The 15,351-nt window shown below is 44.4% G+C and overlaps 2 protein-coding genes across 3 annotated transcripts in view; both read right to left on the bottom strand.

Moving 5' to 3' along the window:
* The window catches only part of Zbtb11 (zinc finger and BTB domain containing 11), a 46,095-nt gene extending 40,003 nt beyond the window's left edge, over nucleotides 1-6,092 (bottom strand). Inside the window, exon 1 of one of the 2 annotated variants that reach the window (XM_050122344.1) lies at nucleotides 4,076-6,092. In XM_050122344.1, coding sequence (XP_049978301.1) covers nucleotides 4,076-4,733 — 658 coding nt within the window. In that variant the 5' untranslated portion in view covers nucleotides 4,734-6,092. The remainder of the gene's footprint in view (nucleotides 1-4,075) is intronic. The other variant, XM_050122345.1, reaches the window with a different exon arrangement.
* A 1,981-nt stretch (nucleotides 6,093-8,073) lies between these two features.
* On the bottom strand, nucleotides 8,074-13,408 carry Rpl24 (ribosomal protein L24). Its single transcript, XM_050122356.1, has 6 exons — nucleotides 13,312-13,408; nucleotides 13,128-13,203; nucleotides 12,570-12,680; nucleotides 9,771-9,907; nucleotides 9,252-9,315; nucleotides 8,074-8,197 (listed from the first exon to the last, which is right to left on the bottom strand). The coding sequence occupies exons 1-6, from the start codon at nucleotides 13,314-13,316 to the stop codon at nucleotides 8,117-8,119; spliced, it is 474 nt and encodes a 157-aa protein (XP_049978313.1). The 5' UTR covers nucleotides 13,317-13,408; the 3' UTR covers nucleotides 8,074-8,116.
* Nucleotides 13,409-15,351: the final 1,943 nt, after the last annotated feature.

The raw sequence follows: 15,351 nt of genomic DNA, 5'->3' as shown, positions 1-15,351 counted from the left end.
AAAAAAAAAAAAGAAAATGTATAGTCCAGCCTGGCAAAGAGACTCTGTTTTCTCAAACAATCAAACAAACAAAACTATAAGCATTTAAGTCGAACATGGAATGGGTACTCATATAACAAAAAAGCCTGTGAATAGTTTCTTGCTCTAGAAAAAGGGCTTTTGTTTTAGACAGGGTCTCATTACATAGCTCTGGCTATCCTGGAACTTACTTTGTAGACCAGGCTGGCCTGTAACTCACAGAGATCCACCTGCCTTTGTCTCCCAAGTGCTGGGATTAAAGGTGTGTACCACTATGCCTGGTCAGGGTTTCTGAACTCTAGTAATATAAATGTTACAATTTATGATGGAATTATAATCAAAATAATCTCTTTTGAGTTAAAAAATCCTTAAGTGTAATACATGTTTAATTCACCTAATCTATCAAACATCATAGTTTTGTAGTGCATTTTAAAGTATTAGATGTTTACCAGTTTTCACCTGCTAAGAATTTTGATTCATTCTGGATGCATAGAAATCTTATATTAGGGGCTGGAGAGATGGCTCAGCGGTTAAGAGCATTGCCTGCTCTTCCAAAGGTCCTGAGTTCAATTCCCGGCAACCACATGGTGGCTCACAACCATCTGTAATGAGGTCTGGTGCCCTCTTCTGGCCTGCAGGCATACACACAAACAGACTATTGTATACATAATAAATAAATATAAAAAAAATCTTATATTAGCATATTCCAGCCCTAGGTGGGGAAATCAGAATCATACAACAGAGGGAAGCAGTACATGAAATTAGTAAAGTAGGACACTGAAAAGTCTTTCTCTGTATTTAGACAGTCTCACTGGATAGCTCTGGCAAGCCTCATACTCACTATATAGACCAGGCTGCTTCTGCCTCTCAAGTGGTGGGATCCATTACCTTTAGAATTGTCTTTAATAAGTTATAACATACTATATCTTTATATTCAATAAATATCTGCCCAAGCCAATCTGAACAAAATACAGCTATGACTCTAGTTTACTCTTCAGAATTTCATCTTCTTCAAAATTTAATTCAGATTCCTTGGGGCATGGAGTTGAGATAAATTCTCCCTATACAGTCCTGGCACTAAGTGTGCAGATCAGGCTAGCCTCAATGTTGCAGTGAACCTCTTCTGCTTCTTTAACAATGGGACTGGATTGCTAGGATCAAAGGCCTGGCTTAATTAATATATTCTTTCATTTCATTTATTTGTTTATTTGTCTGTTTTTAGAGACAAGGTTTCTCTGTGTAAACCTGTCTGTCCTAGAATTCACTCTGTAGACCAGGATGGCCTCAAACTCAGAGATCTGCCTGCTTTTGCTTCCCAAGTGCTAGGATTAAAGGCAGACACCACACTTACTTAATTCGGGTATTTTTTAAAATATAAAACGAAGGCCGCAGAGATGACTAGCCTGTTGTTCTTGCAGAGGACCAAAGTTTGATTCCCAGAACCCACGTGGTAGCTCACAACCATCCTTAACTCCAGTTCCGGGATCCAATACCTTTTGGCCTCTGTGGGCATCACCAAAACACCCATACACATAAAATAAATAATCTAAAAAAAATGTAAATAAAAACTGAGAGTAACTCTGGACTGTATCCACAAAGGAATTCTCTAAGGAAGAGAAAGACTACCAAGAGTTTTTAAAATAGGCTTGATTTGGACAAAGTTAATAAACCTAACAAAAATTAGAATTTAGAACAAATGAGATAATGCAACAAATAAAGGCCCTTGCTGCTCAACCTGACTGCTGCAGTCCAAAAACCATGAGCTCCCTATGGCCTGCATGTATACACACACACCAATAATAATAATAATAGTAATAATAATAATTGTATTAATTTGATGGAGCAGTGGTGATGCATACCTTTAATCCCAGCACTTGGGCAACAGAATCAGGAGGATTCCTGTGAGTTCAAGGCCAGCCTGTTCTACAAAGAGTTCCAGAACAGCCAGAAGTTAGAGAAATCTTGTCTCGAAAAACAAAACAAACAAGTACTTATGCTCTCTTAAAAGGACCAGGGCTCAATTCACAGGACCCATGATAAGGTGGCTCACAACTATCTATAACTCCAGCTACTGGGAATTCAACAGGCATGCATGTAGTGTACACACATGCATGCAGGCAAGATACACATAATTAAATCTAAAAAAGCTTAAAAATATATAAACACTATAAGCAGAACTGCTTTACTCATAGGTGAATTCACTATAATTTATACAATTTCTCCAAAGCTAAGAATGGCATAATTCTTCCTAATAAAATCTCTATTATTAGTCCTAACAGAGCAGCCAATATATAGAAACTATAAATATATTATTTATACTTCTGGGAAAGATTTATTAAAAAGTCAAGTATGAGTCAGGCAATGGGGGTGAACACCTTTAATCCCAGCACTCGGGAGGCAGAGGCAGGGGTATCTCTGTGAGTTTGAGGCCAGCCTGGTCTACAAGAGAGGGAGTTCCAGGACAGGCTCCAAAGCTACAGAGAAACCCTGTCTCGAAAAAAAAAAAAAAATTACTTGCTGTTCTTACAGAAGACCCCAGTTCAGTTCTAAGTACCCACGCTCACAATGTTCTTTAACTCCAATTCTATGGACTCCAATGCCCTCCCCTGACCTCCATGGGCAGCAGGTACATACATTGTGCACATACACATATACAGGGAAAATATTCCCATACATTAAACTAAAAATATGCTTTTCTGCTTTCATGTGCTTTCCAGATCAAAAATTTTAGCTCTCTCTCTCTCTCTCTCTCTGGTTTTTCGAGACAGGGTTTCTCTGTGTAACAGTTCTAGCTGTCCTGGAATTAGCTCTTGCCTCGAACTCACAGACATCTGCCTGCCTCGCCTGTGCTACCCGAGTGCTGGGATTAAAGGTGTGCACCACCACCGCCCGGCTATGGCTATTATTTTCTAGCCCCAAAAACAATTACTTACATCAGGTCCCGGTGGCACAAGTTCGTAATCCCAGCTAGTGGGGCATTTGAGGCCAGCCTAAGTAACTTATAAGTAACCTAAGCCTAAATAGTTATGTCAATAAATCACGGTAGCCTTATCTTTTCTCAACGTGCGCGTAGTCTCACAGTTCCAGGGGCCGTTTTGAAAAAAAAAAAAAAAAAAAAAAAAAAGATTATTAAAACAGGCGGGTGTGGTGGCCCACGCCTTTAATCCCAGCACTCAGAAGGGAGAGGCCGGTGGACCTGAGTTCAAGGCTAGACAGAGTGAGTTCCAGGAGTTCCAGACAGCCAAGGCTGTTACACAGAGAAACCGTGTCTCAGAAAAACCACACACAAAACAGGCTCTGACATCACCGTAATTGGTAAATCAGGGCTGTAATCTCAACACTTAATAGGCTGAGGCGGGAAGATTGCCATACTCAAATCAAGGGGTGAAAACATGCCCAAAGCGGTATAAATGCTTCCTAATTAAATCTCTTATGATGTGTGCCCATCTTGCCCCTTGCCCCAAGAAAAAGTATCTGTCAGTCTTTAAGGCTCTAAAAAAAGTGCCTCCAAACGCCTGCTCACAATTACTGCTAACTGCGTTTTTTTTTTTTAATGTTGCAGTTGCAGAATCAGAGAAATGCGGGCAGGGGAACCAGAGATTCCCAAACCCACTGGCCCAATCCGAGCGGGCTCGCTGAAGACAGCAGCCCAGGGTCTAGGCGAGCCCCCGAGGGCAGAGAGGAGGGGTCTGAGCCTCGGGCCGGCCCGCCCCCCTTCCCTAGGGGCCCGAGGAGGCGGGCCCAGGGAGGCCGCGCCCCAGCCTCCGCGGCTGGCCCTGCCCCGGGGGAAGCCCCCCGAAGCCCCACCCCGGGCGAGGGTCCGCCCCCCGCCTGCCGGGCCTCCTTCCTGTGGGGAAGTGCGGCTGCTTTGGCGTCCCCCGCCCGTTCGTGCGGCTCGCTTCCGCTGCCGCGGCTCAGCCGAACGCCCGCCGGCGGGCCGGCCAAGGGCCAGGCGCCCGAGCCCCGAGGCTCGCGACGGGCGCACGCAGGCCTCGTGGGCGGGCCGTGGCCCGCGAGCCCGTCGCCCCGTCGCCCCGCCACCCGGGCCGGTGCTCACCTCGCCACCAGTACGTCTTCGACAGGTCGTGCCAGGTCTGATGCCGGGTGTGGTGAGTGCCCCCGGGGCCCAGGTGGGCCGCCTCTATGAGGCCCTGGCGCCGCTCCGGCTGCAGCACGACCTCCAGCTCCGCAAAGGTCTTGCGGTGCCGCTGCCGCCGCTGGTAGTATAGGGTCCCGCCGCGCACCACGTAGCAGGCGGCGGCTTTGCGGATTTTCCGCTTGACATTGCCCTCGGTGCCCGGCGCGTACGGCTCCCGTTCGTTCGTCAGATAGCGCAGGATGGCCCGATAGCTTTCCTCGCTTGACATCGCCGATGGCAGCGCCCTGTGGGCGCCTGTCAGCGACCGGGAAAGGCAGACAGCGCTCCGGCTCCGTCCAGATGCAACGGCAGTGGCGACAGCGCAAGGAGCAACGCCCACGCCTGTGGTGGGCGCTCCCCGAGGGCGCCCGCGGCTCCAAGGGAGAACCGACGACTCGGCGGTAACCAGGGGGAACTGCACTTCTGCAGCGCGCGGGATCCGCTGGCCACTGACAAAATGGCTGCTGCACCACCGGAAGTGACGCGCGCGGGGCGTGGCCTGGGGCCCGATTGGATCGCTCTCGGTTTCTGGCTCTGAGGGAGCCGGTGGAGTGACGTCAATACTGCGGGAGGACATTTTGGAAGAGGGTACGCTCCTTCTGACAGATGCGAGGGTCTTCGGCAGACATCTTAAGTCCTGGCAGGGTTTTTTTTTTTCCCCTTTTCCCACGCTCTCTAAAAACCACGTGTTTGAGCTGTTCGGTGTTTGTTGCCCTAACAGAGACCGTCCCCCACCCACAGAGGAAAGGAGACCGTTTTCCTGTCTACTTTGACACTCGATATACCGGATTCCGCCAATTTTGAAATTAGATATCGCTTGCCACTGTCTGGATTCTGGGCAAAAATAGTAGCAGTATTATCAAGCATCAGGTGTCTCAATGTTATGAATTATCCTCCTAGAACTACCTCCAAACTATCTCCAAGGAATAAGATTTTTCTAGAATCCTCATCATGGTGACGACTGTGCAGGCCCAGATTATTTAGATGGCTCTGCGGTTAAGAGCACTCGCAGTTCATGCTGTAACTGAAGTCCCAGAGGATCTGACACCTTCACACTGTGCACATACAATTAAATAAACTAAAGTTAACACGGACAGGCAATTTGGATTACCTAAATTCCTTGTCGCAGTATGCTGTTCTCTTGGAGTGCTGGGACACTTCCCTAAACTAAGTTCCAGGCTTCCCCAACCCATGGGCTTTGGCTGAAAATACCATTAATTTTTTTCGAACTGAAGCATAGAAATCTTGGAGGGTTTTAGGCTCCTGTCGGTGAGGAGCAAGCACATGGCTGTGCCCTCAGAGGAAGGGATTAGTGTTTCTCCTACCATAATAGAAATGATAAGCATCCTTCCCTAGCCCATAAGGGTTATGCAGATATCCAAACCCATGTAAGGATTTTGATCTGTACTGGATGTGACCTCATGATTCTAATACTACCTTAAAAATATTAGCAAGACTTAATAAAACCTTGAGAATACAGGGAAAATGAGGTAGTAAGTCCAACTAAGAACCCAATTAATTTACTTTTTGAAGTCATTAGTAAATATCTGGAGGTAATAGGATGTTATTAGTACTTTTTTTGGTGATCCAGTTTTCTTCTAAGTCAGGCTTTATTTAACCTTGTGCTTATTTCTTGTGCCCTAAGTCAACTGTCTTCAGAGATGGTCCTGTTCAGTTATGTCCTTGCAAGAATCTGCATTCCAAGCTGGGCAGTGGTGGCACACGCCTTTAATCCCAGCACTCGGGAGGCAGAGGCAGGCGGATCTCTGTGAGTTCGAGACCAGCCTGGTCTACAAGAGCTAGTTCCAGGGGCTGGAGAGATGGCTCAGTGGTTAAGAGCATTGCCTGCTCTTCCAAAGGTCCTGAGTTCAATTCCCGGCAACCACATGGTGGCTCACAACCATCTGTAATGAGGTCTGGTGCCCTCTTCTGGCCTGCAGACATATACACAGACAGAATATTGTATGCATAATATTTAAAAAAAAAAAAAAAAAAGAGCTAGTTCCAGTACAGGCTCCAAAACCATAGAGAAACCCTGTCTCGAAAAACCAAAAAAAAAGAATGTGCATTCCACATAATACATTTTTACACCAATTAATGGATTTTTAGGGGAAAGCTTTTTTTTTTTTTTTTTGAGACAGGGTTTCTTTGTGGTTTTGGAGCCTATCCTGGAACTAGCTCTTCTAGATCAGCCTGGCCTCGAACTCAGAGATCCGCCTGCCTCTGCCTCCCGAGTGCTGAGATTAAAGGCGTGTGCCACTACCGCCCGGTCGTTATACTAGGCTGGTCCCCAACCGTTAACAATCCTACCTCAGACTCTTGAATGCTGAAATTAAAGACTGCATCTGCTTCGCTTTTGTACACACCTACGTTAGCAGGCTGACAAATTTGGGAGCTGAAGCCGGGCGGTGGTGGCGCACGCCTTTAATCCCAGCACTTGGGAGGCAGAGGCAGGTAGATCACTGTGAGTTCGAGACCAGCCTGGTCTACAAGAGCTAGTTCCAGGACAGGCTCCAAAACCGTAGAGAAACCCTGTCTCGAAAAACCAAACAAAAAAAATAAATAAAAATTGGGGGGCTGAGTTGACAGGGTCTCAAGTACTCAGGCTTGACTCATTCACGGCCTAGCCAAGGTGACCTTGAACTTCTGAGAAAATTTAAAACTTGATACAGCTTTATTACTTTTAGTTCAAGAAACATGTACAGTGTTCCATACTTAAGCAATACTGAGCTGGGTGCTGATGGCACAGGCCTTCAATGCTAACACTTAGGAGGCAGAGGTAGGCGTGTCTACACAGTTGAGGCCAGTCCAGAGTTGCCAGAATACAAAGAAAAAAAGTTTCAAAAACCAAAAATCCAAAAGCTAAACATGGCATCGAACTGTAATTCAGATACTCCAGTAAGAAAATTACTGAGCTGGAGGCCAGAGTAGGCAGTATGACTCTTAACCGTTCTCAAAAGAACACAGGTGGGTGTGGTGGCACCTGACTAAATCCTAACACCCAGGAGGTAGTAGTAGGTGAACTGGGAACCGAGGACGGCCAGAGCCAGACATCTCAACAGCTGGATGTATTGGTGCACTGCTATATATAACCCCAACAGTAAGACATTCTGGACCTTCCAGCAGTAGTTTTCACTGCTCATCATAGGAACAGATTAATCTTAAACTCCTTAGAGCCAAGAACAAACACTTGTCAATTGAAAGCAAACCCAATATAATTCTTTGGCTAACAAAGGTAGTGAATTTAACCAATCTAGATTAACAAAATACTGCCAACAACTGAAAGCTCTGTAATGTAATATGCCTGTAATATGTAAAGTAATATGCCTTTTAATGCTTCCCCATATGCAATTGACTGGATTTGATCTCTAGGACTGCAAGGAAACCCTATATTCAGGAGGGATAGTGAGTTAGGAAGTTTCATGGATCCAGGATGGTGGTGCATGCCTTTAATCCTAGGAATTGGGAGGCAAAGGCAGGTGGATCTTTTGAGTTAGAGGTCAGCCTGTCTACAAGCCGGTTCCAGGACAGAGAAACCCTGTCTCCAAATAACAAGACAAAATACGCAAAGTAAGAGGTTTCATGTCTCCCACATGCTGGGATCATAGCTGTGCTCTAGACACAGCTCACACCCATATCATTTTTTTGCCATCTCTTCAACTAATATTTTATTAGGCATTATTGCTGAGATAAAAATATTTTTAAAGTTTTCCAGACGTCTCATTATGTAGTTCTGGCTGTCACGGAACTCAGAGATCCACTTGTCCCTGCCTCCTGAGTTTAAAAGTGCAACAGAGAGCATGGCCAGGAGATTGAACGTTAGGAACTCAGGCAGCCTAAACGTACAGTCTGTGGCTAAGCCACCCTCCCCCCATACAACATGTTTTATGAAAGGGAAAAGAAAATCCAACACCACCTAGAGTTTGAAATGGACTTTATTCAGAACTCTGATCTACCAAGTTAGCGTTTTCCACCAACTCGGGGAGCAGAGACCTTCACAGGCTTCACAATCTTTTGTTTAGGTGCTGCTTTTGTGGGGGCCTGTAAAAAGACAACAGGGCATTATTCCATGGAATCTTGTCACTTTGTCCTCATGGTTGAGATTCTTTACATACCCTCACTGTCTTAGTAATTTAACTGCATCATTACCAACTTCACAGTAACCCATAAAGTTCCTTTCCCCCCATGTAATAATATTACAGGTTGGGCAGTAAGATGATACAATGTAGTATGGGGCCCTGAATTGTAACAAAGTTTGGGTTGGGTTATTTTTGAAGGATCTTCAGGCTGGCTTTGAACTGTTCCTTCCTCCACTCTTCACAAGTGCTGGGGCTTGAGTCTCATACTACTCACTACAGTCATTTAAGTATGATGCATTTAATTTCTCTCGGGTGGGACACAGTACAGCACACGTAGAGCTCACAGACGTGTGGGAAATTAGCTCTTACTCCCATAGGGTCCTACTTTACCCACTGAGCCATCTTGGTGACCCAGAATGATCATTTTTTAAGCATTTTTATTACGCTTGAGGGCTCAGGGTCTTGCATGACACGTGTGCAAGTCAGTACAACTCAGTGTTGGTTCTTTCCTTTCACCTTGTGTACCCAGGGCTAAATTAGGGTTGGCAGCAAGTGCGTTTACTGGCAGAGCCATCTTGCCCACTCAAGAATAAAAAAAAAAACTTTTTAACTTAATGGCTTTACATTTTTTTAACCACTAGAAAAAGCTGGGTAAACTCATTGTACTGTTGTACAGTTATTCAAAGTGTAAAATTAGTTCAAAACACAAAAGTCAAGAGGGTACAAGGGACCATACCCATAATCCACCTAGGCGGCAGGACTATCCATCCTTAAGGCCAGCCTCAGTTATATAGCAACACATCTCAAAAAACAAACCCACCAAAAACCAAACAGAAATCATCTTATTTTCCCCTTTTTAAGGCACCTAAAATTAAGACTCACTAGAAACCTGAGATATAACCACTGACTTGGAAATTAGCTACAACCATTTCCAATAGAAACTTGCACCTGTCATTTACTAACCCTTGTATTAAAGATGAAGTTTCCTATTGTAAGAAACCCAAGAGCCCAGTTACCTTGGCAGCAGCCATAGCGGTCTTCTTGGATGCCTGCTTAGCCTTTTTTGCTTCCTTGGCAGCCCTGTAGTGAGTGTCATAAGCAACATTAAGCCAAAGACTTTACTCTTTAAGAACACAACTTAAAGCTCCTGGTAAGGAGCTAGAGTTTTGGACAAGTAGACTCATTATCATATATTCCTTCTCCATTATTTATGAATGAAACCCATTATCCAGATCCAGCTCAATTGTACAACCTTTGAGGCCAAGACAGGAAGATCTTAAACCCAAGGCTAGTGGGGCTTCACTAGCCAGCTTGGCAAAGAGCCCAACAAAAAGCAGATCCCAACAGTTGTCAATAAATTCCATTACCCAAGTCTGCTTAATATAAGAAATTGTGCGTACTGAGGTTTAACAAATCATAGAGTATAGGCCTGCACTATGCTTCTGAAACTGACAGTCCCATGAAACTAAGTTCCCACAGTAGAAAAACCATCTGGTCACCCAATAGCTACAGTGTCAGAGTGGAACATTCCTCACCTGATGGCCTGCTCTCGCTGGGCTTTCCTAACTTCTGGTTTCTGATTCCTCTTGGCCATTATATCAGCAAGGGATGCACCAGTGATGGCCCGCTGGAATTTGACTGCGCGGCGGGTTCTTTTCTTTTGAATTTCTTCCTACAAAGCAAAGACTGGTTGATGAACCTTATTCAATAACTTTTGGAAAGAACTTTTCTTTCTATGTGTGTGTATTATATATGTGTTTAAGACAGATTGCTGTGTAGTCCTGCTATATCCTGGTGCTATGATTAGGTATGTAGCACTATGCCTTGCCTGTTGGTCCAAGAGCTCTTAAATTTTATACTCAAATTAATTCATGCCAATTACACGAAATAAACATTGCTTTCCAGGTTATAAATTGTTTTAATCTTGTATCACAAATCACATTCTCTTTTACTACTGAAAAAGGACAAAAAAAAAATCATTCAATTTTCAGGAAGAATGGTTCTCTTCAGGAGTCAGATGGCACTTTTAAAATGATTGTAGGGGCTAGAGAGGTGGCTCATCAAGTAAGAACACTGGTTGCTCTGGCAGCAGACCCAGGTTCAGTTTCCAGCACTATATGGTGGCTCACAACCACCTCTAATTCCAGTGCCAGGGCCCTGACATTACTTCTTGACTTCTGCACACACATGGTGCATGTACACACATGCAAACAAACATTCACATATATAAAAATAAAAGTCTATAAAGGCTATTATAAAAATGATTTTAAAGCCAGGCAGTGCTAGCGCACGCCTTTAATCCCAGCACTTTGGTGGCAGAGGCAGGCAGATCTCTGTGAGTTCGAGGCCAGCCTGGTCTAGAAGAGCTAGTTCCAGGACAGGCTCCAAAACCACAGAAAAACCCTGTCTCAAAAAACCAAAAATAAAGTAATTTTAACAAGACTGTTTACAGGCTTAAGAAGTCAAGTCTACCTATAAAAAGGACTTAGGAAGTGAATACTAAAAAAACCACCAAGCTTTAGTTATCCAGGACCCCAACGTCTGTTGTAGATTCTAAACTAGAAATCTGTATCATATATCATAGATATTATGAAAAAAAAAAAGTTCTCATTGTGTAGCCCAGCAGTGGTGGCACAGGCTTTTAATCTCTCGAGTTTGAGGCCAGCCTGGACTATAGTGAGTTCCAGGACAGCCAGAGCTTCACGGGGAAACCCTGTCTTGAAAAACCAAAAAAATAAAAATTTTTTTTCAAAGATTTAATCTTTAGTAAGAAAAGTCAAAATTTGTTTCATTTCTTATCCAAAATCCTTAAAACAATTCTCCATTCCATTACCCTTTCCTTACATTTCATTCTTTATTAGTCTGCCTATTCTAGGCACCTCATTAAAGTGAAACCATGGAATTATCCCTTTTCCTAGCCCAGCTCAATGTTTAATCTAGCCCACCTAAGACCATCAGAAAACAGATACTTATAATTCATAAAAGTAGCAAAAAACTTAGTATTAAAGGAAGGTTGAAAACTTAGCCCCTTTCCTCAGACTGTTTCTTCAAAGCTGGCTGTTCCCCACTCTTTAAAAGGCTAAATATCCCACTACATATATATCTATGGCTGAATATTCCTAACCAAAAAACTTGCCCCCCTCCAATAGGGGGGCCGTTGAGCAATCACCACAAATTTCCCACAAATGGGATATTTCACTGCTAAGTTCATGTGAGGGTTTGCCAACAAATTACAGGTCTAGGGATACTTTTTTTTTTTAAAGAAAGCTAAAAGAAAAGGGAAGAAGGAACGAAGCAAGAACACGTTCAGGCTAGAAGAGAACTAGAACTATTTTCGTCACCCAGCTATCTTTGAAGAACCCCAAAGCAAGCAGCGGCAGCACTCCCCTTAATCACAGCACTCAGGAGGCGGAACACAAGTTTCAGGGTAGCCAGAGCAAGACAGAAACCCTGTCTCGAAAAGACAAAAAACAAGGAACCCCCCAATAGCAAACTTTCTTCAAGCATTCAACCTATAGCACCCACATCTTTTTTGAAGATAAGAGAGAGTTTGCAGCCTTGACTGGCCTCAATGTCAATTCTCCTACCTCAGCCTTCCAAGAGCTCAACACCAAATTTTGAGTACTTGCTTGTGATACTTAGTTAGGATGTAACTGCCAGTGGTTAGAATTTTTTGAATTTAACATTTTGTCAGCCTGGTCTACAGAGTTCCAGAAAAAAAAAAAAAAGTCTCAAAACCCAAAACAAAATTAACATTTTGAGTTAAAGCAAAGGTTTGTCAAGGCAGTTGTCATTCCATTTTAGCAGGATACTAAGATTCACGTTTCTCTACACCCTCACCAACACCTAGAAGATGCCCACTGCTACATCCAAACAGATCTAGTAAATGGAATTAGAAATGAATCCTCCACCAACTGTGCATTCTGCTTTGGGAAACAAGGTTTGCTTAGGTTGCCCTTGAAACTCTTGCTTCCACTGGGATTCCAAGAGCAGTCCACAGTCCCGAAGGAATGTATGCCACATCCAGTGCTATTTATTTACTATAGCATAGCTAGTAACTGGCCAAGCCTGACCACCTAAACTGTTTAACTACCACCACACCTCTACCCACTGCCAACACCATACATCATCCCAAGGGCCTCTACAATGAAACTTGCAGAGGGGATCCTTTCAACACACGGCCCCAAGACCGTGGTATACAAGGTGACATCTAGTTCTGTAATTTCTGTCACTTGTTTGATGCTTTCAAGTTTTAAGTCTTATTTAATCAAGATTTAACATGGCCAAATCTGACGGCGCAATTTTAAGAGGCTAGCAAGCTGTAAGCCACTTACCGACTGTCCTTTCTTGTGTTTCCTTCTGTACAGGACAGTCCAGTTTATCTGCCGGGGATTCCTTTTGGACAGGAATGCGGACTCGCATTTTGCATTAAGAAACTGGAAAACCTGAGTTTAACAAATCCATAAATTAGTCACACCTTTTATACAAAGTATAAGACGCTGAAATTGAAAAATCCTCACGATTTTTAGTCTAGTTTTTTTCATCTTGGCTGGGACACAAGTGACAGGTAACAGGGTGGCATCAAGGTCTCCACGTTTCATCTTTTCTCAAGAGCAGGGGAAGCTACGCTCGTCGCCAAGGGTCGGATGGCGTCAAATTTTGAGAAAATCTGGCTTTTAGTCCTTTCAGACTCAAAAAGACGCGCAGCCCAGCTCCGAGTCCTGGCCATTTCCCTTTCCCGTGGCTATTAGTTACACAGACCGCGCATTTCCCCTCCCTGGTTCACACCCCATCTGTATTCACTCAGGTTTCCCACCCGACACGTGGCCGGCGGGGTGCTCCCCAGGCCAGCCGACCGGCCTTACACTCCCTCGGCCCAGCCGGCTTTTTACCTTCCCGTCGGTCCTGGCGTAGCGCCGCCCGTGTCCGGGGTAGATCTTGTACCCGCTGAAACTGCACAGCTCGACCCTGGAAGGAAAACCCAAATCCCGTGAGGGTGTGCACCGCAAAGAAAAGCCATCCCCTGGCCCTCTGCCGGAGGATGGAGGCGGATTGAGAGAAACAGAGATCGCTTACTTCATGATGGGAGCTGCCGCCCGGCCGGAGGAAAGATGGCGAAGAGAAAGAAAGAATTATGGGAAAACCCCTTATAGGGCAAGGGAAGAGACTCTCCTCCCTAAATTCCCTTCCGGGCGCCCTGCGATGATGTCACTTCCGGGGCCCGGGTCTGGGTTTCCTAGCAACATCTTTCTACCGAAATTACTGACAGTTACTGACCTCCAAAGGTTCTGTTGGGCCCGAGGAGGTGGCCGTCAAAAAGATAGGCTTGGCTTTGGTTCCGTGCCGTTCCATGTCCCGCAGGCAAGTATTCTAGAATCTAGAGCCAGCCTTTTGCAGGGAGCTTGGACAAAAGACAGCGTGTTACACGTGTCTTTTCACTTCTCGTGAAGACCGCAGACGAGTATCTCTCAGGTAAAGCCTGAAGGTCACACTATGCCTTTGCCTTTGAAATAAAATTAAATCGTAGTAGCTGACAATATGGTCCAGAGATAGCGCGAGTGGCACCCGAAACCTTGAGTTAAATCTCGATCTTCGGGACCTGGAGAGATGGCTGACTCAGACTTTAAGAGCATTGGCAGCTCTTCCGGAGGCCCTGAGTTCAATTCCTAGGGATCCATGCCCTCTTCTGGTGTGCAGGTGTACATGCAGATAGAGCACTCGTATATAAAATAAAATAAAATAAAAATAAAAAAATAAAATGTCCCTTTAAAAAAAATCTCCAACTTCAGAAAAAAAAAAAGTAATAGTCTTAGCCTGACACGGTGGCGCAAGGTTTTTAATCCCAGCTGTTTGGGAGGCCCCCTCGCAGGTTGGTCTGCATAGCAAGACAGAGCCCAGACTACATCTACTACTACTACTACTACTACTACTACTACTACTACTACTACTACTACTACTACTACTACTACTACTACGATTGTGTCAAAAACTAAAACTAGCAGGGCAGTGGTGGCGCATGCCTTTAATTCAAGTACTCAGAAGAATTAAAGAGTAAAAGATTAAGAAACAAGTGGTCTACAGAGCGAGTTCAGGACAGGCCCAAAGATACAGAGAAAACCTGTCTCAAAAAAACAAAAATAAATAAATTAATAAACTAAAAATAATTAACCACTTATTTAAATATGCCCGCGATCGTATAATACCAGCACTCAGGAACTAACACAGACTGCAACAAGTCACACACACACATACAAAGCTAGTTTTCTTTCCTCTGTTTTCTTTCTTTTTTGCCTTTTACCGGCGGTGGTGGCGCACGCCTTTAATCCCAGCACTCGGGAGGCAGAGGCAGGTGGATCTCTGTGAGTTCGAGGCCAGCCTGGTCTACAAGAACTAGTTCCAGGACAGGAACCAAAAGGCTACAGAGAAACCCTGTCTCGAAAAAATAAAGAAAGAAAGAAAGAAAGAAAGAAAGAAAGAAAGAAAGAAAGAAAGAAAGAAAGAAAGAAAGAAAGAAAGAAAGAAAGAAAGAAAGAAACAAGAAATGCTATTTTAAGGGGCTGGAGAGATGGTTCAGCAGTTAAGAGCACTGGCTGCTCTTCCAGAGGACCCGAGTTAAATTCCCAGCACCCACATGGCAGCTCGCAACTCTCTGTAACTCCAGTTCCAAGGGATCTGGCACCCTCTTACAGACATACATGCAGGCAAAACATTAATGCACATAAAAGTAAAGAAATCCTCGAGAGAGAGAAGCTATATTAGCCCTGGAAACGTGGCTCAGCAGTTAAGAGCACTTGTGCTGGCGGAGACCTAGTGTTTGAATCCCAGCATCCACATGGAGGCTCACAGTCATCTGTAATTCCAGTTCCAGGGACTGTAGCTCTGTCTAATGACCTCCAGGGATAACACTGTGACACATGGTGCATGTACATACATTCGAAATATTCAGATACATAAAATAAGATTAATAAATCTAAAAAAAATTTAATTAAACTATTCTAGTTGGGCAGTGGTGGTGCATGCCTTTGATTCCAGTTCTCAGGAGGCAAAAGCAGGCAGATCTCTGTGAGTTCAAAGTCAGCCTGGTCTCCAGAGCAAAGTCTAGGACAGCCAGGGCAA

This window comes from Alexandromys fortis, unplaced genomic scaffold (genome assembly GCF_014885135.2).
Source record: "Alexandromys fortis isolate MF-2015 unplaced genomic scaffold, M_Fortis_MF-2015_v1.1 scaffold_187, whole genome shotgun sequence".
Classification (NCBI taxonomy): Eukaryota; Metazoa; Chordata; class Mammalia; order Rodentia; family Cricetidae; genus Alexandromys; species Alexandromys fortis.
Note: the sequence above shows the minus strand (reverse complement) of the source record. Positions and strands in the feature narration are given on the sequence as shown.